At 51.3% G+C, this 23,032-nt stretch overlaps 1 protein-coding gene and 2 long non-coding RNA genes across 3 annotated transcripts; 2 read left to right on the forward strand and 1 right to left on the reverse strand.

Annotated features, from left to right (window-relative positions):
* Positions 1 to 1,891: 1,891 nt before the first annotated feature.
* Positions 1,892 to 5,984, reverse strand: LOC141917825 (uncharacterized). Its single transcript, XR_012621478.1, has 2 exons — positions 5,681 to 5,984; positions 1,892 to 3,269 (listed from the first exon to the last, which is right to left on the reverse strand). It is a non-coding gene; the product is annotated as an uncharacterized LOC141917825 (long non-coding RNA).
* A 115-nt stretch (positions 5,985 to 6,099) lies between these two features.
* On the forward strand, positions 6,100 to 12,206 carry LOC141917591 (cyclic AMP-responsive element-binding protein 3-like protein 4). The gene is made up of 11 exons (XM_074810932.1): positions 6,100 to 6,187; positions 7,249 to 7,383; positions 7,462 to 7,735; positions 7,948 to 8,060; positions 8,284 to 8,376; positions 8,958 to 9,064; positions 9,583 to 9,651; positions 9,807 to 9,879; positions 10,018 to 10,106; positions 10,211 to 10,334; positions 10,419 to 12,206. The coding sequence occupies exons 2-11, from the start codon at positions 7,249 to 7,251 to the stop codon at positions 10,908 to 10,910; spliced, it is 1,569 nt and encodes a 522-aa protein (XP_074667033.1). The 5' UTR covers positions 6,100 to 6,187; the 3' UTR covers positions 10,911 to 12,206.
* Positions 12,207 to 16,636: 4,430 nt separating this feature from the next.
* On the forward strand, positions 16,637 to 22,009 carry LOC141917823 (uncharacterized). Its single transcript, XR_012621475.1, has 3 exons — positions 16,637 to 17,834; positions 19,904 to 19,986; positions 21,542 to 22,009. It is a non-coding gene; the product is annotated as an uncharacterized LOC141917823 (long non-coding RNA).
* The last annotated feature ends 1,023 nt before the right edge of the window (positions 22,010 to 23,032 follow it).

Here is a 23,032-nt window from a genome sequence, read left to right on the forward strand (position 1 = left end):
GCGGAACATATGAAAAAGACTTTCAGGCTCATTATAATACGAAGCGGGGATAGGTCATGCATATGTATAGGCGTATTATGAATATGTGATGCTTTGTAGCATAAAGCCAAGACAAGGTGCCACGAGAGGTGCGCACGTTTGTGGTGGAGCGATCCCCCGTGCATCTCAGCGCTGAATAAACACACCTACTTTATAACCTTATAGGTTGTGGAGTCGTGTTTCCGCAAGTCATCTTGGGGTCCCTGGGCCGGGCCCTTCTCCCTGCCCTTCTCAGCATCCCCAGTCCCTGGCTAGCCCCAACCCGATGCTCTCCAGTAGTGACACCCCTTTTCCTCTCCTTGAGAGCCTGTTCATGGAGAAAGAGTCCCCTGCTCTGCCTTGACCCAGGCTGCCTTATCTTTAAACCCCAACTGGTAAGAAGACACAAAAGCACCAGCAGGATGCACCATATCTGCTTGTCCTCTTTTAGATTTTCTCCAACCAGGCCTCTTATTATGACTGTCAGGGAAAGGTTACTGGCCACATGCATCCTCAGCCTGGCTTGGGAAGGTTCTTGGGCAAGGCTTGCCCGCCTTGCACCACAGCAGCAGATAGCAAGCCTGTGCATCCCTGCCTGGTGCTGCCAGCTTCGGTCCCCCATGGAAGGGGGTACACTGGTGCGGGCTGCTTCCAACTGTGGACCTAAGTGGGCTAGGGGCAGGACCTATGATGGATAAAATGTTCCTGCATCCAATTTTGGACAGGAATGAGTCAGAGCAAGGAGAGGTGAAGGGCAGGGGTCCCACTCCTGCAGAGCCACAAAGCTGGGTGGAAGGCAAGGACAGAGGAGCTTGCTGCTTCCACCAGCGCATGGAGCTGCTCCAGCTCCACATTCCTGAGCTGTTTGGCAATGTTTCTGCGGAGGCCCATGCCCCCCACTGGCTCCGCTGACAAGGAATGAAATGCATTTTGGGTCCAGAGTGAGGGAGTCTGCATGTGCCATTACTGTCCACCCAAAAGCACCAGCAAAGCTGCAGAACCAAAGGGACAAGGAACACCCTGCCACAGAAAGGGCTTTTTGAATATTTCATACGCAGTGCAGGCTGCTGCGGTCACCAGGCCAGTACTCAACATCTTCTCTATATGTAAAAATATTCTCAAGTTAAGCATAAAGCTGCTCTCTGTCCCTCTGCAGGAAAAGGAGAACATGCCACCAACCAGGACAAGGTCAGAGACCACTAAGGAAGAGGAGGGGAGAATGCCAGATGGCAGAGAGGAACCAGGCCATGCCGGTGGGCATGCCTGCGAGAGGGCACCAACGCAGGGCTCTGCTCCTGCAGACCTCTCCCCTCTGGGTACCATGTGGGGAAGGAAAAGCCGGACTAGACATAAGGGACAGAACAGCGTGGGAGCCTGGTGCTGCAAACCAGAAAAATAAAGGAAAAGGAAAGCAAAATTCAAGCTGTTCCTCTGGAAAGAAAAAAACCAAACAAACCAAGTCTTGAACACACACCAAATTTCTGCACTGGCTTGCCTCCAGAGCAAGTAAACATGTTCGCAATCGGTTGTCAGTATGCAAAGGCAGATAAGGCACCAGAGCAGCGAGCCAGCCAGCTGACAGCCAGATTAAAGCACTTCTGCGTTTTATGGCAAGCTGCGTGCAATCCTTTGAGCCACGAACATGCTCCTGAGCTGATCTCAAAATGGGTGGGGGGAAGAGGAGCTATCCCAGCTGCCTCCATCCTCCATCTCACCCCGCACTAGGCGAGCAAAACCACTGTGGTGATGGAGGTCTCCTGGCTTGGGGCTCTGCTTAAAGGCAGGGCCAGCACAAGCAGGGACAGCCACAGAGAGCCAGTGCCGCACCAGCCTGAGGAACCACTGCATCGTTGCCAGGACCACCAAGAGCAAATTTTCCATAACATAACTGCTATATTTGTATCAGCTGAGTTTAGCACTGCAAGAACAGTTACAGAGATTTTATATCTTAAAAAAAAACAAAACAAAACAAATAAACCCAACAAAAGTTCAATAGCATCAAAGCAGCCTGCTGGTGCACTCATAGCAAGTTTCCAGAACAAGCCACAAATTTTCAAACACAACAATTTTGCCATTTTTAACATGCCCCTTCTAAGTGAGACTCTGGATGAGACTTGGGTTTTTTGTTTGGGTTTTTTTGTTTGCTTGGATTTGGGGTGTTTGGGGTTTTTTTTACAGCAATGCCAAATTTCATTTGGGAAAGGCCTCACTCTGGACCACCCCCAGGCTGGGGGTTGTCACGACCCATACTGGAAGCCCAGAGAATCGCAATGGTTCTGTGATCCCCTCAGGTTAAATTAAGGTGAAATTACATGTTAGAACGTTTTACTTGCGGTAGAAACAACTTAAACTTGGAAAAGGATAATAAGCAATGTGGTCTCTTATAAATCTATAAGAAAGAAAAGAAAGGAAAGAAAAGAAAAAGAAAGGAGAGAAAGAGAGTCAAAGAAATTTGGATCACCACCCCCGGATCCAGCGTTGTCTCAGGTCCAGTAATCCTGGGTGGTGGGTGCACATGCAGCAAAGTTTCTGTTGCCCTTTTAAGTTCATCTTATCAGCTGGTTAGCATACTAGACGAGGAGGAGCAGGTATTCCACAAATTCATTTCCATGAGAGACCAGGAAAAAGGTGGAGCATGGGTTCCAGTTGAGTAGGTGGTGTTGCCCAGCTTTGGTTTTTCCTCTGTTCCCAGAGATCTTATCAGTCATCCCAGAAATGATCACCTCTTATCAGTTCTTGTTACCACTGCAAAGGCGAAGGAGCCATTAGTCATTAGCAAGTCATTAGGCAAGGCAAGCATGGTGTCTGGCTTGCACAATAGTCACAAATGGCTACATGATGGAGCCAGTGATATGATAAACCTTTGGTTTCCCCGCTCAATCCATGTCTGCCCCCCCTTTGAGGCTTATCAAGGGAGTTTGTCAATGCAACTGCAAGGGAGCAGAGGTGCAACCTTCCATACACTCCCACTTCCTTGGGTGACATTCCTTAGACTAATCCAAAGGCCACAGCTTGTCCTTGAGGTTTTCTGTGTCGATGAATGTTTGAGGCATTTCTTCCTTCAGTTCCCTACAGGGGTGAAGCAGCACTGGGAGCTGGCTGCAGGAAGCTTTATCAGCTGCAAACCACCCCACTGCTGGGGCTTTCCACAGGCACGGGGGGCTTCCTGCCCAGCCAGCACAACTGCCAACACAGCCAGGCAGGTCCTAGGCCACCGCGACACCTGCCAGCAGCGGGTCTGTGTGGAATTTCTGGAAAACAACGAACATGTTATGAGCGATCCAGACCGAGTGGCCTCACTGTAACAACAGGCTGCAGCTGTGTTCAAGGACATAAACAAGGCCGAGATAGATTTAGAAACTACATTCCTGGGCAAAAGATAAAGAAGTTGGACTGTTGAAAACAGGATGCCTACCTAGTGGGAGAGCAGCACGTGGACACCACACCGGGACCAATCATAGAGGGCAAAAGGGCGTGTGGACAAGTAGCTTTAGCCTATTAGCAATAAGATAGCGGCGCGTGTGCTTTGTGATAGTGTATAAATTGCTGTGTAGCCTTTAATAAAGTGGCATCAACTTGATCACATTGATCGTCTAAGTTGTGTCCGGGACTTCCGCATCAGCAGCTCTGCCTGCAAACCAGAGTTTGCACAACAGCAGAAGGAATGGGTCAAAAATTAATCCAGTAAGAAGCCAGACCCAGCTCTGGACAGGTCCTCCAGTATGGGACCAGTATACACAGCCACGGCAGGCACTGGGAGCACGAGTGGCTCAGTCTCGTGCTGATGGGAAGGCTGAGCCAGCAGTCCTGGCTGATGACAATGCTGCACGCTGCTGAGCCAATTCAGCCCACTTCCTCTTTCCCAGCTGCATGGCCACATTGGACAGTGAGATGGTTTCTTCCAGCCAGGGCTGAACTTGCTCCTGGGGAACATAAGTGGCTGGTGAGCCTAGCCCCATGGCACCTCTGCAACCACTCGGCTATGACCCAGGGCTTGGGCAGGAGCATCCTGTTGCCCCCACAGGGAGGACAGCCCTGCTTGGCATGAGAAATGGGCAGGGGATGGACAGCAGGGCTGGGGGATCACAGCCACAGCTGCAGGCAGCCCACAAGCTCACCCACACTGGGGTGAAGCAGCTCTGGCCATTAACCGCTGGTATTTCCCATGCATTCCCAGGCCTGTCCTCTCCTGCCAGACATCCCCTGCCCTCCAAAGGGAGGGGGCACAAACAGCAGCACCCTCAGGTTGCCCACCACTGAGGTTGGCACAGGGGTAAACAAGGGCAGGAGGATGGCACACTCAGCCAGTGAAAAGGAGGGCACCCCACAGGTCCCTGTTCCCCAGCCTTCCTGCTCCCCTTCCCCAAATCTGCCAGGATGTGCTACTTCAGGATGCACCAAGCTCCCACTGCTGCCATTCAGCTAGCAAGCCGCGCACTCAGCTGGTGCTCACCTCACACCATCACGTATGTTGTGTGGCAGCAGCTGCTTATTTAGCACTTGAGGGGTTTCACCCCATAGTCTGCAGGGAGGGAGGGAGCTTGGACCCTTTACTGGACAACCTGTAGGCTCCAGCAAAGCAAAAGATCCAAAAAAAAATATATCCCCTCCCCTTCTCAGCAGCAAGGCACAGGGAAAGGGAGTAAAAAATTATTGCTACCAAATATGGGTCTAACAGCCAGTAATGAAGTCATGGCAAAAGCATGTAGACATCCTGTTAGCGGATTCAAAGGGCCAGGGAGCTTATAATGGTGCAGGCAGGAGCCATCATAGAGCAAGGCTAGGCAGGGAAAAAGCAGAGGATATATATGGTAGGGTTTCCCTTGCCTGGTTAGCTGCTCTAGCCAGGGCATGGTGGGGACCCATGCTTTTCCCCATTGGGGATTAATCCTGCTCCACAGCACCCACCTCGGCCTCATGCATCCTACCCCTGCACCCCGTCCCAGGAGGGCCACAACCAGACTTCTGTGCCAGGATGATCATCGGGTTATCTCCCCTGGCTGCATCGCAGCTGTGAGAAGCACGTCCTCCCGCATCCCCACTCAAAACCACACTGCAGGCCAGAGACACCCTTCCCACTCACTTCCCCCCACGTACAGGAAGGAAGGGCAGTGGGAAAGCTTCACCACCATAACTAACCAGTGCCAAAACTCATCCCCCTGGTTTGAGGGCCTGTGGCCACACCCAGGCCTCTCACACTCAGTCCCAGGGGACCCCAAGGCAGAATGGCAACCAGGGCCTGGTGAACGCTGACTTCAGGTCAAGACCTGTAACAGCTATTTTGAGGCAGGGCAAGGACAGGGCCGGGATTAACAGAGTCAAGTCCAGACCCATCCTGGCCGTGCCTGCCCACACCACCCAGGGTCACCAGCACCAGCGGGTGCTGGTGCCCGGCAGGAGGGTGCCGCCAGCCCCAGGGGGGCAATAGGGCACGCCCCAAACCCAGGCTAAGGCGTGACCATCCCCTCGGAAGCCCCTGGGACAACCACCTCTCCTTCCTGGGGAAGCGCACAAGTAGGAGCAGAGAGGGCTCGACCCCAGTAACCGAGGCGCTGCTCCTTCCTGCAAGCAGGGGATTCCCCCCAGGACATCCGATTCCAGCAGCCCCCAGGAGCCAGGGTGCTGCCGGTTATGGGGACCCCGTGTCCCCCCATCCCCATACCTGTGCGCGGGCAGGAGCGGCGCAGCAACTCCGCAGAGGCGGTGCAGAGTGGGGCGGCACTGCCCGCTTCCCACCCCCCACCGCGCGTGCGTCGGGATACCGCGCGCCCCCAGGCAGCACGGTTCGGCACAGCATCTTGGGGCTACACTCTGCCTGGTCCCCCCGTATCCTAGCCCCACGCCTAGGGCTGTGCGCTGCCTGGCGCCCAAGCGGCACGGCCCTGTACCCTCACCCCGAGGCAGTGCTCCGTCTGCTGCTCATGCCCCCGAGCCCCCACCCAGCACAGGCCGGGCCACCACGCAACCAGGGCCTGGGCACCTCCGGACATACCCCCCCAACGGCCGCCGCACGCTCCCACCACCTACGTGCCGTGGGCCAATAAGCGCCGGCGCCGCTGCATCACCCCTGGGAGGGGCAGGGTTGCCGAGCGCGCACGGTCTGCTGGGAGGCGGATGACGTCGCTGGTGGTGCATTGGGAGTGACGCAGCCGAGTGGTGTCGCGCTGAGGTGAGGGTTCGGCTCTCTATCCCCCCTCACCTCACTCTCCCCTCTCCTCCCCCATCCGGGCTGGGGGGCCTTGTGGGGCGCATGAGCGCGGGGGTTGGCGGCTAGGAGAGCTCGTAGCCGTGGTGTGGCCTGCCACTGATAGCCCGCTGGTGGGGTGCCTGAGGCCTTGGTCCTCTTCCCGCGTTGGGTTGTGCTGTTAGGCCTCGGGTTGTGCTGCCTGGTAGGGACTCACTGGCTGCAGGCTGTGGCAGTGTCCCAGGCAGCAGCACGCCATGCTTGTCTGTGGACCAGTCTCACAGCTGGGGCTATGAGAGGTCTTTTGGCTTCCTTTGGGTGAGTGTCTAGGTGGGGGAATGGTTCCTGCCCTGCCACATTCCTGTGACCCTTCCTTTCTTCTACCTCACAAGCTGTTGTCTCCTCTTGTTCTCTTCCACTCCTTGCTGCCTGCCCAGTGCACACTTCCTAGATAGAAAGTCCTCGTGTCTGTGGAAACAACGGGCCCCAGCATTGCCTGGACTATGCCCACCTCCCCTTCCTCTCGTTGCTCTGCTTCCTGCTGGCTAGTCTCTGTTCTCTATGCCATCTGACAGGGCAGCCCTGCACACCAAATTCCTGCTCCTAGGCAGCTGGCACAGCAGCACTGTGACTGGAATCTGTCCTGGCCACCTTTTTTTTTTTTTTTTTTGGTGGGCCGTGCTAATGGGGAGGCTGTCCCAGCTGGCAGCATGCCAGGGGTATGGCATCTTCAGGCTTCAGTGGAATGGTAGGATCTCGTATACCCTCCATGGCAAAACGTCTGGGGCCCTTCTGCGTTCACTCTCCTTCCTGCAGCTTTTGCATTCTGAGTGGAGCCTGGCTCCTGTGGCTGGGTCCCAGTAGTCTGGTGGGGCCACTGGTGCTGCTAACAGTTGGGACAGTACTCATGGCCTGGTTGTTGCTGCAGGACCCTGGCAGCTGTTGCTATTGTATGGGGAGACTTTGTCAGTAGGGGCTGAATGACATCCCAAAGGAGTGCTGGTGTCTCCCCTGGGGCCTGTGCTCACTTTGGGTGTCTTGCTCAGATGTCATGCCCAGAGGAATTGGCTGCCCTGGCAGATGAGGACCTGCTTGACTTCTTGAAGAATGGTCCTCCTTGCCCTGAAATATCAGGGGAGGAGAACAATCTGCTGGAAGACTGGGGTCTGGCAGAGCCTGAGGTGAGTTCTTCAGGAGGAATTGCTGCTGGGTTGTGGGGAGGTTTGGCTTCCTGCTTATTAAAAACTTTTTCTTTGCAGCTCCTGAACAAGGAGATGGATGACTTCATCAGCTTCCTGATGAGCCCCTTTGGAGATGAACCAGGCACGCTGCAGGGTTATTCACCTGCTGACAGTGACAGCAGTATTTCTGAGGATCAGAATCTGTCCCATAGCCCTGGCAGTGACTTTGCTGGCAGCCCTCAGAGCTCAGATATTGTGCAGTTTGATCACAACTATTCTCTCCATTGGGATTGGCCTGTGCTCAAAAGTGTGAGGTCTGAAATGGCAGAAGAAGATGTTTCCATTGACCTTGGTAAGTGATGTGTGTGGGCTCTTTCTGTCCTGGCTACAGGCAGAAAAGCAGTCCCACGTAGAGGTTTTTGGGGAGGTGCCAAGCAGCAATGGAGAAAGCCAAGTTTGGTGGCTTTTTGCTGCCATAAAATTGTGGTTTCCTGCTACTCAAAGCTGGCTGGTTGAATGCTGCCTCACTGAGGCCCAGAGCTTGACTCTCCTTTCCTTCCCCAGAGACATGGAGGGGTTTGGAAGGCACAAATGAGGTGCTGGAACAGAGCTCCGGTTTCCCCATTGCTGTTGCTGTGGACACTGGACACCAGCTTGTGCCCAGAGCCACTGTGCAGGTACTGACTGCTATGCCTTAGGAAGCGTGTGGGCCCCAGCCTTTGCTTCTGCTCACATTTCCCCTTCTCTCCTGGCTTGGCTTCTGTGAGCGATATCTCAGAGGAAAGCGTGATGCTGCTTTGGGAGAGCTGATCCTGGTTCTGTAGACTTTCTACATGCCGTCTCTGCCCTGGGGTGGACTCCCTTTGCATTCTCAGCAGGCATGGTTTTGCTATTTTCTAGTCTGACTTCTCAGAGCTGGTCCTGACAGAGGAGGAGAGGCAGCTCCTGGAGAAAGAAGGTGTTTCATTATCAACCTGTCTGCCGCTGACCAAAGTGAGTCCTTGCTACAGCCTGTTACTCCCAGACTTGGACCACTCAAACCCTTCAGCCAGAATAGGGGTTGAAAATGCAGGATGGTGCCTTGGTGAGACCATTAGCACCCAGGTGCTGTGTTCAAGGCAGCATGCAGCAGGGCTTGGTATCTTCCTCTTCCCTTCAAGGCCTGGGGGGGGGTGTCCATGTGCACAGCAGCCTCTGCTTTGCTAGTCAGGTAGATATGAAGATCAGCAAGACCTGGCTGCTGTCAGTCTCCCCACTCATGACTGCTTGCAGGAGACACACCACAAGTGCCTTTTTCTTCCTGCTTGCTTCATGTTGTAAGCTGTGTGCTTTTCATCTCCCTTAGGTGTGCCTCACTCTTCTGCTACACTGGGGAAACTGCTGGCCTCATCAGCAGGCCAGAGTTTGCCTTGCAGCTCATGCATTTCATTCAGCGGTGTGGGAGGGACAGAGGACAAAAGCACACGGATTGCTGCCTTTCTAAGCAGGGCTGAGCGCAAAGATGTATGAAGGATTTGTGAGGGCTGGATTACCAATGCCCTGGGGTGGCTGCTAATGAGAAATGGCCCTTGCAGGCTGAAGAGCAGCTTCTGAAGAAAGTGTGTGGGATGATCTGGAACAAGCAGTCAGCCCAGGATAGTCATTACAGGAAGATGATCTACGTGGATGAACTGGAAAACAGGTATGGGCACGCAGCAGCCATACTGTGCCGCTGCTGGGGTCTTGCCATCCTGGGCAGAAAGTGAGGCTGACCCCTGTGGTCTCAAGAGGCTCAGAAGCTCAGGGCATATCCTGCCCTGCTCTCTTAGGCTTGGAGATGGCCCAGAGCTTGCTCCGTTTGAGCTGGGTGCTGGCCTGCCAGGTCCAGTGTGTTCTCCAGGTTAGGTTAGTTTGTAATACAGCCTGGTGCTGCTGATCTGCAGGGCTGGTGTGCCGCTAGGAGTGAGGATCCTTAGGGGTTAATCTGGTGATTCTCTGTGGGACTGGGCAGGGCTTATACCTCCCCAAACCTGGTGTGAGATGTCATTCTCTGGGCTTTGCTCCAGCTGGTGCCAGGTAGACCCTAGGACCACTTGTAGCTGCCCCAGCCACCCGGAGTTGGTGGCTGATACCCTGAGGGAGAGACTCTGGTAAAGTCCCTGCTGTTGACTAACAAAATCTCTCTGTTTTTTCCCTGTGCTGTTCATCTTTTCCAGGAAGGGTGGCAGCCTGCATGGCTCAGAACCACGAGCTGCAGAAGAAGGTGCAGCTGCTGCAGAAGAAGAACATGTGAGTTCTTGTTGTTGGACATGGCAGGAGATGTGGTGAGGAAGGTTGTTCCTCTTCTTGGGATTGTGGTCTGTCCCTGACTGTAAAGGGACCGGAGGGGAGTGCAGCTCTTGGTTTAGCCACTGTGTTAACCTGCGTTGCCTGCTCTCCTGCAGGTCACTGCTTGAGCAGCTGTGGAAACTGCATGCCTTCGTGAGACAGTCTACCACAGCAATCACCTGCATCATGGTGAGTGGCTTCAGCCCCAGTGTCTGTGAAGGGGTCTCTGCTGTCCCCATAAATCTGGGAGAGAGCTGTTTATTGTAGCCAGCGATGCCTATCTGTGTCCTTTGTTGAGGGCTTTGCTGATCTTCTTTCTGTTTCCAGGTCCTGGTTCTGTCCTTCTGCCTCATTCTGCCCCCCCCCCCCCCCCCCCCAGTCTCTACTGTTTGGGAGCAGAGAGCCCTAGCTCAGAGGTGAGTGCCCAGGGGCTGAGGTGTGGTTCCAGGTGAAGTGCTGCTCTCCTGGGCAGAGCACCTTCCTCAGAGACAGCCTGAACTCTGGGGCACCTCCAACCCAGCAGCCCCTTGCCTGGGTTGACCACTTGGTTTGGCTTTGCTGTCTCACCCCAGCTGCCCTCAGTCCTGTTACAGAGACCCACCTGGGGGCAGGGCCTTAGGCCAAGGACAGTACTAGAACTGGATGTATCCAGTCTCTCTTGGAGCACAAGCTGTGCTTGTGGCTGTGCAGCATCCTCTCCCCACCTCCCTGGGAGGAGGCAGCCCTAGTTGAAGTTTTTCCCCTCTTGTGGGCTCTGTGGTGGCCCATGCTCAGAGCAGGACCGTGAGAGGCTGGTATGTCCCGCTCAAGGTGGGAATGACAAGGCTGGCTCTACCTGTCTTGCAGTGCTGTCATGGGAGATCCATGAGTTCCCAAATCAGGTTAGACTGTCAGCACCTGATATGCAGGAGGAAGCTGTGCTGGAGAGGCTCAGCCCAGAGCCTGAGGACCCCTTGCTGTTGGGCAGCCTCAATCAATCATGGGAAGAGGGGCAGAGTCCACCAAAGCCCAATCCCAGATCTGCTTTCAACAGCAACTCATCCTCCAACCCTCCAGCAGTAGCAGGCTCCAAGCTGGGCCCTCCCCAGCCTCAGGAGCAGTTCTCCCAGAATGACCCTTTGCATGCAGCAGTGCTGGCAGCATGGAAAACCAAGAAGCAGGAGTGGGTGGAACACGCTGCCAGCGTTGTCATCCAGCAGCACCATGCCGATGAGATGTGACTGCCACCCCCTTCTGCCTGTTGGGGTGACACTGGGTACCCTGCTGGGCAGGGATAAGTGGAGCTGTGTTAACAGATAATCTATCAAAGCAGATGCTTTTAAATACTTCTGATTGCTGGCAGCTCAGAGGGTTTACCAGGGAGGAATTGTTTTAGGGATGACCTGATTTTATGCTCTGCCTTGTATGTTCATAGCAGGACCCTATCTGAGATGAAGTAGGAAATTGTGAGAACTTTGCTATGGCTGCTGACGTGGCCTGCAGCCCGGGGTGTGTCCAGTGGCTTGTGGGGACAGGCTGTGGCATATAGAGGGTGAAGGTGGTTGAGCCAGAGGTGCCTGTACTTGGTCTGACTGGAGGCAGGTGGTGATGAATGCTGCTGCCCTGCTTCTTCCCTGCCCGAGTGGAGGTGAGCGGGCTGGGTCCTGCACTTACTGTGTCTGGTAGCTGCAAGCATCTGTCCCTTGTCCCTTCCCTTTAATCCTGCAGTGTTGCTTGATTTCTGGGTGTGAGATGGTGAGCTGACCTTCAGTGCCCTACCAGGGAGCAGTCCTGCCATTGCGACAGACCCTGTGTTTCCCCTGTTCCTGCTAGGTGTTGAGCCACAAGTACAGCATCTGGTCTGGCTAGAGAAAGTGCTGTGGAGTCCCTCCTGAGCCACGTGTGCTGTTTCCCTTTGTAGGAGCTGAGCCTTTCATCTTCCACAGCCCTGGGAGCAGGGCTTCTGGTCCATGCCTCAGGGAGAAGGCATGCCTTGAACCGAACTGCTGAGGGGGTGTGGAGCAGAGAACAGCAGAGCTGTTTGCTCTTCTGAAGGCTTTCCTGGCTGCAGGCTGGTTTCAAAGCTCTGTCCTCGTGTGCCCAAGCTTTGCTGTGCTGGCTGGTGAGGCAGTCAGCCGGCTCTGGTTGCACCCCAGGTCTGTGCATGTGGGAGACATTGGCCCGTGAGCCTTACACAATCTCTGAGAAATAGCTAGGCTTTGATGAAAAACAGGCCTTGGGAGAAAGGTAAGAAACTGCTGAGTTGTGCCAAGGGGGCAGGGAAAAACAACGGACAGCTGCAACACTGAACTGTGGAAAAGTACTGAACTGTGAGAAGTTACCGCCGCGTGAACAGCGCGTGAACAAGAAGTTGATTGGTCTGCACAGCGCGTGTTAGAGTGGTCTTATGCTGATAGGAGAAAAGGTTGACAGCTGTCTAATTGCTGATTTGCTAATGATGAAGCAAGAGCTTTACTGACAGCATCCGAGAGCATAAGCATGTACCATTGTAACAATAAACTCTCTTTCTTTCTGGATTCCATGGAGAGTCCGTGCCTCAGTTACCACAAATGGTGCCCCGTGTGAGGTGGCGATAAGTGTGACCAGCTTGGATCACTCCGGTGGCAAACCCCACAGAACTTAAGTAGCTGCTGTGAGGAAGCAGGAGCCGGCATCAATCACCGTTGCAGGGTGAGCAAGGTGAGCTGTGGGGAAGCGATGGGTAGGTCAATACCCTCGGAAGAAAAGTCAGTGCTTGCACTGATGGAAAGACTGTTAGCTAAATATACGGTGCATATTAATCTGCATGCCTTGAAGAGAATTTTAAAGTGGGTAGCAGCCGCGGTTACTATATTCACTGTTCTGATAGGGGATAAAGCAGGAGTAAGACTGTGGGACTGTGCAACCGGAGGGAATGAGGTTGCGGCAGAACTCTTGCACGCATGGAGAACTATTTTTGAGATAATAAAAAGACAAAATAATGAACGTGGCCAGGCTGTTAACACAGAGAATGAGAACCCAGAGGGCAAGGACACATATTTTGAACCCCGGGAGCAAGATTTATATGCTGGGTCTCTAGACTGTGATAATCTTTTAGACCCTGACACCATAAATCCTAAAAGAGAACCTGGCCTGTGTCCTCCCTTAGCTGGGGATGATCCGTGGGTAAAAGTGAGGCAAGAAGCCTTGGCACAAGGGGATATGGACATGGTGAGAAAGATTGTTGCTCCTGTAATCTATGAGCCGGGACGTCAGCCACGTTGGGAAGGACTGCATTTTTCTGTTATTAAAGAACTACAGAAAAGCATTAATGAGGACGGGCTTTGGAGCTCATTTACAGCGGGTCTACTGGAGGCAATCGCTCATGGGTATCAATTTGTCCCGTGGGATTGGCTGGCACTTTTAAACACGATATTAATGCCAGCACAGTATTCTATCTGGGAAACCGAGTGTGTGGATCTCTGTACTCAGCATTCGCGCTCCCCCACCTGCAAGCGCGGAGTTGGCAGCAGCGGCCCGGGGCCTCCCCGAGTGCCCCCCGCTGCGGGGCCACCCACCCCCAACGCCAAAAGCGGCAGTTTTTACAGAAGCTGCTGACACTATGATGCAGTGCCCCTTGTCTGCCAACACCACATAATCAACTAGCAATGGCTTTATATATTCTTAATGGTGTTTTGATGTTTGTAGTATTTGTCATTTGATGTTGTGGGAGTAATAAGTGTAAGGGGCCCCTTTGTGTGGGTGTGTGACTGTTCTGCGGGTGTGAGGCGCAGCCCAGCTGCAGCTGCAGAGTGTGGAGTTCTCTGACCCGCAGTTCCGTTATCCCGCGAGGGAAGCGGCCGGAGAGGAACGAAGCGCAGGGCAGACTCTGTACCAGTGGGGGGGTAGTGCAGGACCAGTGAACATTCCTTAGGACAGAGCGCCCTAGTGCCCGCCCGCTGGGTCACTGGTGCTGCCTGTTTGTTCGGGCTCAGTGTTTGAAGTGTCATAGGTGAGATATCTCCTCTAGCGGGAGGCAGTAATTCTGTGTTAATTGTTGTCTTGAATTGCTATAACATTTCAAAGCAAAGATCTCATTCATGTAAGGGGCCCAGAAAACTGGGTAGCAAATATTGGTCCATTCATATTGGAAACCCTTATTACATTATGGGGTCGTGACTGTATGGCTCTATGGGGAACTCAAATTGGATCAAACTTGTCTTAATTGCCACTGCAGCACAACCCACCCCTAAACCCACCCTGAAACTAACCTGGAAAACAGAATCACCTGTGTGGGTGGGTCAGTGGCCCTTGCCAATGGAACAGTTGTGCCACCTTACTGATTTAATTCAGGAACAATTAATTGCAGGACATCTCGTACCTACCACCAGTCCTTAGAACTCCCTGGTGTTTGTTATTTTAAAGAAAAGTGGTAAATGGTGACTTTTACATGATCTCCGACACATTAATGATGCCACGGAGGATATGGGTACGTTACAGCCAGGAATGCCCTCCCCAACAATGATTCCCCGAAACTGGCATCTTGTAATAATTGATCTAAAGGATTGTTTTTTTACCATTCCCTTGCATCCGGATGATGCACCTAAATTTGCCTTCTCTGTTCCCAGTATTAATGTTAGTAAACCTGCAAGATGGTACCACTGGGTTGTTTTGCCACAAGGCATGAAAAATAGTCCCACGATGTGTCAGTGGTTTGTTGCAAAGGCTTTGAGCCCTGTTGGAATGCAGGTCCCCCAGACTGTTATATATCATTATATGGATGACATCCTTATAGCAGCAGAAACACAGGAGATCATGGAAAAGGCTCTTGCTTTAACCAAAGACTCAGTATCTCAAGTGGGGTTACAAATAGCACCTGAAAAGGTACAGAGATCATCACCATGGCAGTACCTGGGGTGGAGAATTTGTGTACAGACCATTGTCCTGCAACAGGTTAAACTTAAAACTGATGTTAAGACTTTAAATGATTGACAGAAACTGTTGGGAGCCATAAATTGGATACAGCTGTTGCTGGGCCTAACTAATGATGATCTGCATAGCTTGTTTGATATTTTGTGAGGAGATCCTTCACTGAGATCACCCAGAGTACTTACAGAGAAAGCGAAACAAGATCTCCACCGTGTAGCTAACACCATCTCAGAAAGACAAGCATTGCGATGTGTGCCCGGCCATCCGTATCAACTGGTATTATTTCATCCTTCAGGGCAGCCGTATGCTCTGCTGTTTCAGTGGGATGAAACACTTAGTGACCCTCTTGTTATTATTGAATGGATTTTTTTGTCACACCAAATGCACAAGATGGTCACTACTCGTCCAGAAATGTTTGCCAAACTGATCATGAAAGGTAGGCAGCGCCTACTATTACTTGGTGGTCAGGAACCTGTGTGTATCATTGTTCCGGTTACTATGCACATGTTACAGTGGCTAGTACAAATGTCTTTAGAATTCCCGACAGCGATCTGTGACTACCCTGGACAGCTTTTAGTACACAGCCCGTCACATAAATTATTACAGCAAAATTTTTTATTATATGCCATACCAAAGTGCAGCGACGTACCGTTGCAAGCCTTGACTGTGTTTACTGATGGATCTGGAAAAACGGGAAAGTCAGTCATATTATGGCAAGACCCACATGCTCAGATTTGGCAATCAGATGTTACTTGATCCTCAGGATCGCCTCAGATCGTTGAGCTAGCAGCAGTAGTCCGTGTATTTCAATGCTGGGACACCCCAATTAACATTGTTACTGATTCTGCTTATGTTGCCAATCTTGTACAGCGCATAGAGGATTCATGTCTGAAGGACGTTAATAATCCACTGCTATATACATTAATGCACACCCTTTTATGATTATTAAATAACTGCAAGACTTCTTATTTTATTGTACATATTCAAGTGCATACTGCACTACTTGGACCTTTGGTTGAAGGCAATCGACGAGCAGACGTGTCGACTCTGGTGGCACAGGTGGTACCTAATGTCTTTGAGCAAGCACGGCTTTCACATGCATTTTTTCCACCAAAATGCCAGGGCAATACAGAACCAATTTTCTTTATCAAGGATCAGGCTAAAGACATCATTGCCACTTGCCCTGAATACCAGAGGACTCCCTCTCTTCAACAGCTAGTGGTGTCAACCCTCGTGGAATCACATCCTCGGAATTATGGCAATCTGACGTCACTCACTTTGCTGCTTTTGGAACATTAAAATATGTACCTGTGTCTGTTGATACCTTTTCTGGAGCAGTGTTTGCATCCTGCCATACAGGTGAAAAAGCACACGATGTGTGAAGACACTTTTTAGCTGCATTTGATTCCTTGGGCATGCCACGACAGATTAAGACAGACAATGGACCTGCTTATGCTTCTGTTTCTCTTTTTTCTTTCTTTCAACAGTGGGGAGTCAAGCATCTGACCGGCATTCCCCACTCACCGACCGGACAGGCTGTTGTGGAGCGTATGCATGGCACGCTAAAGCATCTATTGCAACAACAAAAAGGGGGAGATGGAGGGTATCAATCTACACCTCACAAAAGGCTAAATAAGGCATTATATGCCATGAACTTTTTAAACATTTCCCCTGTCTCACAGGTGCCATCAATATTGCATCACTTCTCGTCGCAGATACCAGATCAACAAGAAGTCCAGGGCAAGGCTCAAGTGTTAGCAAAAAACCTGGAAAGTGGTAACTGGGAAGGACCATATCCTTTAATAACCTGGGGAATAGGTTATGCTTGTGTCTCCACAGGTCACGGTCCCCGGTGGTTACCGGCAAGGTGTGTGCGACCACACCTGAGGCGTGAGAGGCAGCTTTTGGTGGACACTCAGGAGCCGGCTGTGGGTGCCCCTGTACCGACAGTTTGCGGTCTCTTCGACTGATCATTTAAGCAGAATGTATGGGTAATGCTTGCTACTGCAATAGGACAAAATACACTATCTCTGTCCTTAATCACACTACAGTTGCCAACTCTTTTAAGAGAAAATGCTGACAGTAATTGCAACTCCTTAATGAAATATATAGGCTTGCTAGTCACTAGTGAAGGATGTAGCTTAGACAAAATGTAGTTATTAATAAGGATGAAATGCTATAAGAATGTGTGTATTCAACTTTCTTTGTTTAGCAATATTAAGAATTCAGAACCGAAGTGTTTAACCTTATTAGAAACTCCCTTGGTTTTCCCCCTTGAGTGGTGGCCAGGCTCTGGGTGGAACCCAACAGGAGGATGAGATCAGATGTTTCCGCTCAAAGAAAAGTGCCAGTTATTTTGGCCTGTTGATTTAGAGGCTGGACCTGCTTGCAGCGATGTTGGATGCCTCACCTACGGATGGACGCATCACGTAGGATTTCCGGTTTGCGAGGAAGGGCACTCTAAATTCTCGCTGCATCCAGGGTTCCCCAGCAATTGTGGATCTGAATATTAGTACCCCATTAAGTAAGTGTGCTATTCCGTATTTTCCTTACTGTTTATTTTTGTAGTATTTAGTCATATCCCTTAATTTTGGGTACTGAAATTAGCCTACTCTTTTTAAGTAGCAACTTTAACTGCTGTATTGTTTCTAGTCTTCTGTGAAACTGTTTTAAATATGCTGTGTTTTTGAAGTTTGCCTAACCCTTAATTGATAAAGCCTTGAAACAAGTCTTGCAGGTGCAGCTGCAAAACAAAGAAAGGGTAGATGTGGGAGACATCGGCCTGTCAGCCTTGTACAGCCCCTGAGAAGCAGCTAGGCTTTGATGAAGAACAGGCCTTGGAAGAAAGATAAGAAACTGCTGAGTTGTGCCAGGGGGGCAGGGAAAAACAGCGGACAGCTGCAACACTGAACTGTGGAAAAGTACTGAACTGTGAGAAGTTACCGCCGCGTGAACGAGAAGATTGGTCTGCACAGCGCGTGTTAGAGTGGTCTTATGCTGATAGGAGAAAAGGTTGACAGCTGTCTAATTGCTGATTTGCTAATGATGAAGCAAGAGCTTTACTGACAGCATCCGAGAGCATAAGTATGTACCATTGTAACAATAAACTCTCTTTCTTTCTGGATTCCATGGAGAGTCCGTGCCTCAGTTGCCACATGTGCAGAAACACTTTGAGCTGGCAAGTGGTGTCTTTCCTGGAGTGCAGCTTAGTGGTACTTGTTGAGCATCTCTCCTTGTCCTATTTCAGATCTACACTGGTGAGGACATTTCCTTATTGATGTGTAAATAAATATTAATGATGTTTAAATAAAACGTGCCTTTTGTGTGACTGGGCCTTCCATGGTGGTTTTGGTGCACGGCTGGGCTGGCCAGGGGAGGCTAGAGGCTGTGCCAGGGCTGGGAGCATTGTGGGAGGAACCTAGTGAAGGCTGGGGGATGTTCAATGTTGCAGCCTAACGAAGGGGAGTGGGCGCTGCCTTCCCTTCCTGTGGTTTCAACTGTGCAGAGGGGCTTGTTGAGTCACGGTGCAAGTTTGCTGGGCAGTGCTCTACTCTCACCCCTCTTCAAGGATGCATCAACCCCCTTGAAACACTTTTGGAGACAAATGGATGTTGTGAGCACCCTGTGCCCGTGTGCGACCTGTGTACACTGAAGCTGCTGGTGCAGCGGAAGTGAGCAGCTTCCCTTGTAGGAAGAGCGAGGAGCCCGTGTCTCCCCTCCCCCCGCTACTTTCGTAACTGGGAACTGTACAATTGCAGGAAACAGGTGCAGAGCCAGGGTCATGAAACAGCCCAGCTCCTTCAGCTGGGGGCTGCAGGGCGGGCTCTGTCTGCTGGGTGGTTGCTGAATCAGGGCTGTGCCCTGGGTTCCGTTGGGATCACTGGATCCACAGGAGATGCTAGCAGACCCTGAGCCCAGACTGTTGAACCCAATGAAGGGTTTTAGGGGCACAGGAGCCTAGTGAGGTAATGGGTTCAAGTAGCACTGCACTTGCAACCCACCCAGGAAGCAAAGGATGCTTGTGCAGACAGATGATATGTAAAATTGAGTGCTGTGTCTCTGCCCGTGGAGGAGAGACGGCCAGAGAGTCGCTCATCTACAGGCTATGTCTCAGGACAGGAGACGGCATGCTTGTAATAGGATCAAGTCACAGCTCTGCTCTGCCCAGGAATGGCAGCCTCTGAGCATCCCCAGGGAACCACTGAACCTTTTTCCTCAGGAGCCATATGGTGGCAGGAAGGTCTAGAACCCCATCCTTGCTTTAGTTTCATTTTTTGCAGTTCAAGGCCAGGGTGCGTAATGACACTGATGTCACCTAGAGTCCATGGACCAGTGCTAATGAGTCATCTGAAATAAAACACAGTGGTGTTGCCAGCAATGCAGGGAGTGGCCACCGGAGCTGGTGTTTGGCCGGAGTTACAGCGTCAGCACCATGCTCTGCAGCAGTCTGGCTTGCTTGGCCAAATATCAGGAGGGGAAGATAGCTCTGGGAGAGCAGGCAGGGAGCCAGGCAAGCACAGCAGGCTCTTCATCAAATGCAGCCAAACAAGCACTCCTGCCACTAGGCACTGCCTGCACCAGCCAACACAGCACTTCCATATGGAGACTGTGGCAGAGGCTGGGGTATCTCAGAGCCCAGAGCTGGTCCCAGTACTGTACTGGGAGCTTTGGGTGCTGCCCCAGGGCTGCTATTTTTCATTGCTTTCTGTGTTCTTGGGCTGGTCCCACAGTGAGCAGCTCTGAGCCAGCAAGAGAAAGGAAGCCCAGCCTGGGCTTCATGCCTTGGGTTAAGGGGCAGCAATGATAAAAATGCCTGGAATGAGTCCTTTGGCTGAGAGGGCTTGCACCTTGTTTCCATCAGGCAGAGGAACAGGAGGAGCCTGGTATTTCTGTGACCCTCCTTGCTGCAGACCCTCCATGACATCTTTTTTCCTTGCATGCTGCAGGGATCAGAGCACAAGACCTCTGTGCATTGTGCACTGCCTGCACGCACATGTGCCCCCCACATTCAGGCTGCGGGAATACAATGGAAGATTGGCAAGGAGGATTGCAAACACGCTCAAGTGACTTGCAGCTGGGGTGCTGAAAAACACATATATCACACTAATTGTTTATCTCTGTGTGCTTGATGGGTAGAACATCTGCACTTGGATAACACAGGCCTGTGAGAAACTCAGAGGCACCTTATCAAACATCCCTGAGATTCCTGCCCTGCTGTAGGAAAGATCAAAGCACAGTGGAAAAGTACACCTGTGAAAATCCCGAATATATACAGGTGAAAGCAGCAGGTTTGAGATCTTTTCTTTCTTCTCCTTTTCCTGACTAGCAAGGACCAAGCTCCGTGGTACCTGTGTCCCCGCTTGCGTGCCTCTGCCCAGGTGTTGCTGCGGAGATCCCCTGGGTCACAAGGTAATGAAAATAAATTTACTCTTTCCATTTCATCCATAGTTTTATGGTTGTTCCTGTGTCCTGCCTGTGCTGGCTCACACACTGGCTTAGGTTGACGTTATGGTCCCTGCTTGCCCTTCCCACTGTGTTCCCTCTGTTATTCCCAAGGTCAACCCACATCCCATGCATGTCCCCTGGCAAGTGCCTGCATCAGCAGCATGGGAGTGTGCCAATGGAGCAGAAACATGAACCTTTCAGGGCAAAATATTCTGCTCAGCCCTTTGTAAGTCCAATATAGGTGTTGCCGAATGGAAACATGGTGCTTGGTGACTGCCTGAGTGTCAGTAGTGCCATTTCCCTTCCATGGTAGCAGCTTATATTGAAAGTTTTTGAAAGTGTGAAATGAAATTTGTCTCCTATTGCTGGCTGTGTGACTGATACAAAACACCTCCTGCTCACAGCTTTAAAGGAATCAGGGTTTCTCAGAGAGGTGAGAATTTCAGTCAGGAACAAAAGTAAGCTATATTCTCCTTTCCAAGGGAAACTTAAACCCCATGTTAACATCCATCCTATTTTTATCCAGTAGCACCAGCTGCTGGATATTGGTGGAAACGGAAAATCTAGCAGAAATCTGAGCACTCGGTTAAAAAAGAAGCTGGAAATACAGTGATGGAGCCACCACCTTCCCCCAGCTCCTGAAACTGGGCACCTCAGCTGCAGGGCTGCTAAACCCCTGTGCTGGGTTTGTGTGGCGGGGTTTTTAGCAGTGGGGGAAGGGGTTACAGCAGTGGCCCCCTGTGAGAAGCTTCTCGAAGCTCCCCCGGCTCCAAGTAGGACTCGTCTTTGCACCAAGACCAAGCCAATTAGCTGTGCCTCTGCAATAATGTATTTAAGAAGGGGAACCTGGGAGGAGGAGTTGGAGTTGTGAGGAGGAGTTGAGAGAAGGACACCTATGTGAACACCAAGGTCAGTGGAACAAAGGAGGAGGAAGGGGGGGAGGAGTGCTGGAGCAGAGAGCCCCCCTGTATCCTGTGGTGAGACATCAGGCTGCCCCCCTGTTGTCCCAAAAACAGGATTCTTCACCTGGTGTGCAAAGAGCCAATTAACACATAGAGTTGAGCTATTTGTATTTATTATGTGGATGCTCATGCACGGGTGCCTGTCCCATGACAGCACACTGTGGTACCAAAAACTACAATTATTTATACACACAATCTATACATATTCAATACACTGATACATATCTACTAAGTGATTGGTCATAATCTCTACACTTAGCATGTAAATTAACACACATGCCTAGTTTGCCCTTTCTGCCTTCTTCTGAGTTTGGGATGTAATTAGAGTTGGTGGTCCATGGGTCGGTGGTCGCAATCTCCCCCTGCTGGAATTACCTTTTACCTAGTTTCCTCATAATTTTGCAGACATAGGCAGGTTGTCGCAGCTCATTGTCTCTACTTTCCATTAATCCTACCTAGGCTTCTGCTTTTCGTCAGGCATATACAATAGCAGATTGTTTCAAGGTTAATAATTTGTTTCTACCATTGTTCTAACAACTAATACTTTGGTTCTACAGTGTGGCCCTGGTTACAAAACTCAGATTCTGAGCTGCAGATCGTATGAGAAACTTTTTTGTCTTTTATCCTTTTACAACACCCCTGACACCATGGAGGTCCACGGTGGAGCAGAGATCTGTCTGAGGCCTGTGGAGGACCTCACACTGGAGCAGGTGCTGCTCCCAAAGGAGACTGAGACTCTATGGGAAGAAGCCCCCGCTGTTGTAGTTCAGCACTGGGAGGACTGCAACATGTGGGGGTGACCCACACTGGAGCAGCATGGGAACGGCTGCATTCCATGGGAAGGACTCATGGTGGAGAAAGTCTGTGGAGGACTGTCTCCCATGAGAGGAACACCACAACCTGCTGTCACACATGGAGCAGTACGCCAACAACCTGGAGAAGCTGGTGGATGAGTGGATGCAGGCCTACCTGGAAGAGAAGCACAAGGCGGAGAACCTCTACCAGATCCTGCCCCAGTGAGAAGGGTAGAGATGGGCGTGTGTGGGGCCAAGGGGTTGGCGTGGGGTCAGCATGCACCCGCTTCTGTGAAAGCATGGAGTCCTTTGCCAGCTATCCGTGCTGGTGTAGATCAAGAGGGGGCAGGGGAAACAGGGGGGGCAGGGTTTCGGGAGGAAGGTAGCCCAACACCGCTTCCCTGTCCTTGCCAGCTCCGTGGCAGAGCAGCTGAAGCGTGGGGAGATGGTGTGAGCTGAGCCTTTTGACAGCATCACCATCTACTTCAGTGACACTGTGGACTTTACTGCCCTCTCGGCAGAGAGCACCCCCTGTTTTGCTGATTAAGGATACCAGTTAAACTTGGACACCAGAGTGAAAAGAGTAGATGTGTTTTACTAGTGATAACCAAATAATGTAACAGAGTAATACAGAAAACATACAGTAAGAACAGGCAGAATAATGCACCTAAAGCAACAAATAGGAAAATACAGGGTAATGCATCAAATCATTACTACACGAGAGAGAGAGAATAGTGATTAAGAAAGATCCATCACCACTTGCATACATTACCATCATCCAGACCCGCAGACGTTGGGGAGCCCCGGTTACAGCGAGGATTTGGAGAGCCTGTCCTGGCAAGTGGGAAGTCCTACACGATGCATCCATCCATAGGTGAGGCTTCCAAAGTCGCTGTGAGCGGGTCCAGCCTTATATACTAGAGATCAGCAAGCCGGAATACCTGGCACCTTTGTTTTGAGCGGAAAATTTCTGGTTTCATTCTCCTGTTGGATTCCACCCAAAGCCTGGCCAGGGCTCGGGGGGGGAGACCAAGAGAGTTTCTAACAAGACCAAATACTTGGGTTCTCAGCCTTGAACAAGGCTAAACAAGGGAAGTTGGATACATTCTCTCAGCATTTCGTCCTCACTACTGATTATATTATAAGCTGCATCTTTCCCTAGTGAGCTTACATACTTTGTTAATGACTACATGCTAAGTTAGCAGCTTCGGCTTGGGGCCTGTTGTTCAGGCTTCAGTATTTCAATGCTTTAGC

Source organism: Strix aluco, chromosome W (genome assembly GCF_031877795.1).
Source record: "Strix aluco isolate bStrAlu1 chromosome W, bStrAlu1.hap1, whole genome shotgun sequence".
NCBI lineage: Eukaryota > Metazoa > Chordata > Aves > Strigiformes > Strigidae > Strix > Strix aluco.

Excerpts from the sequence above, each read along its gene's own strand:
- LOC141917591 (XM_074810932.1), top strand. The coding sequence starts at position 7,249 with ATGTCATGCCCAGAGGAATTGGCTGCCCTGGCAGATGAGGACCTGCTT. Across the intron at positions 9,652-9,806 it reads CTGCTGCAGAAGAAGAACAT|GTCACTGCTTGAGCAGCTGT; the intron begins GTGAGTTCTTGT and ends GCTCTCCTGCAG. Across the intron at positions 10,107-10,210 it reads CAGAGAGCCCTAGCTCAGAG|CAGCCCCTTGCCTGGGTTGA; the intron begins GTGAGTGCCCAG and ends CCTCCAACCCAG.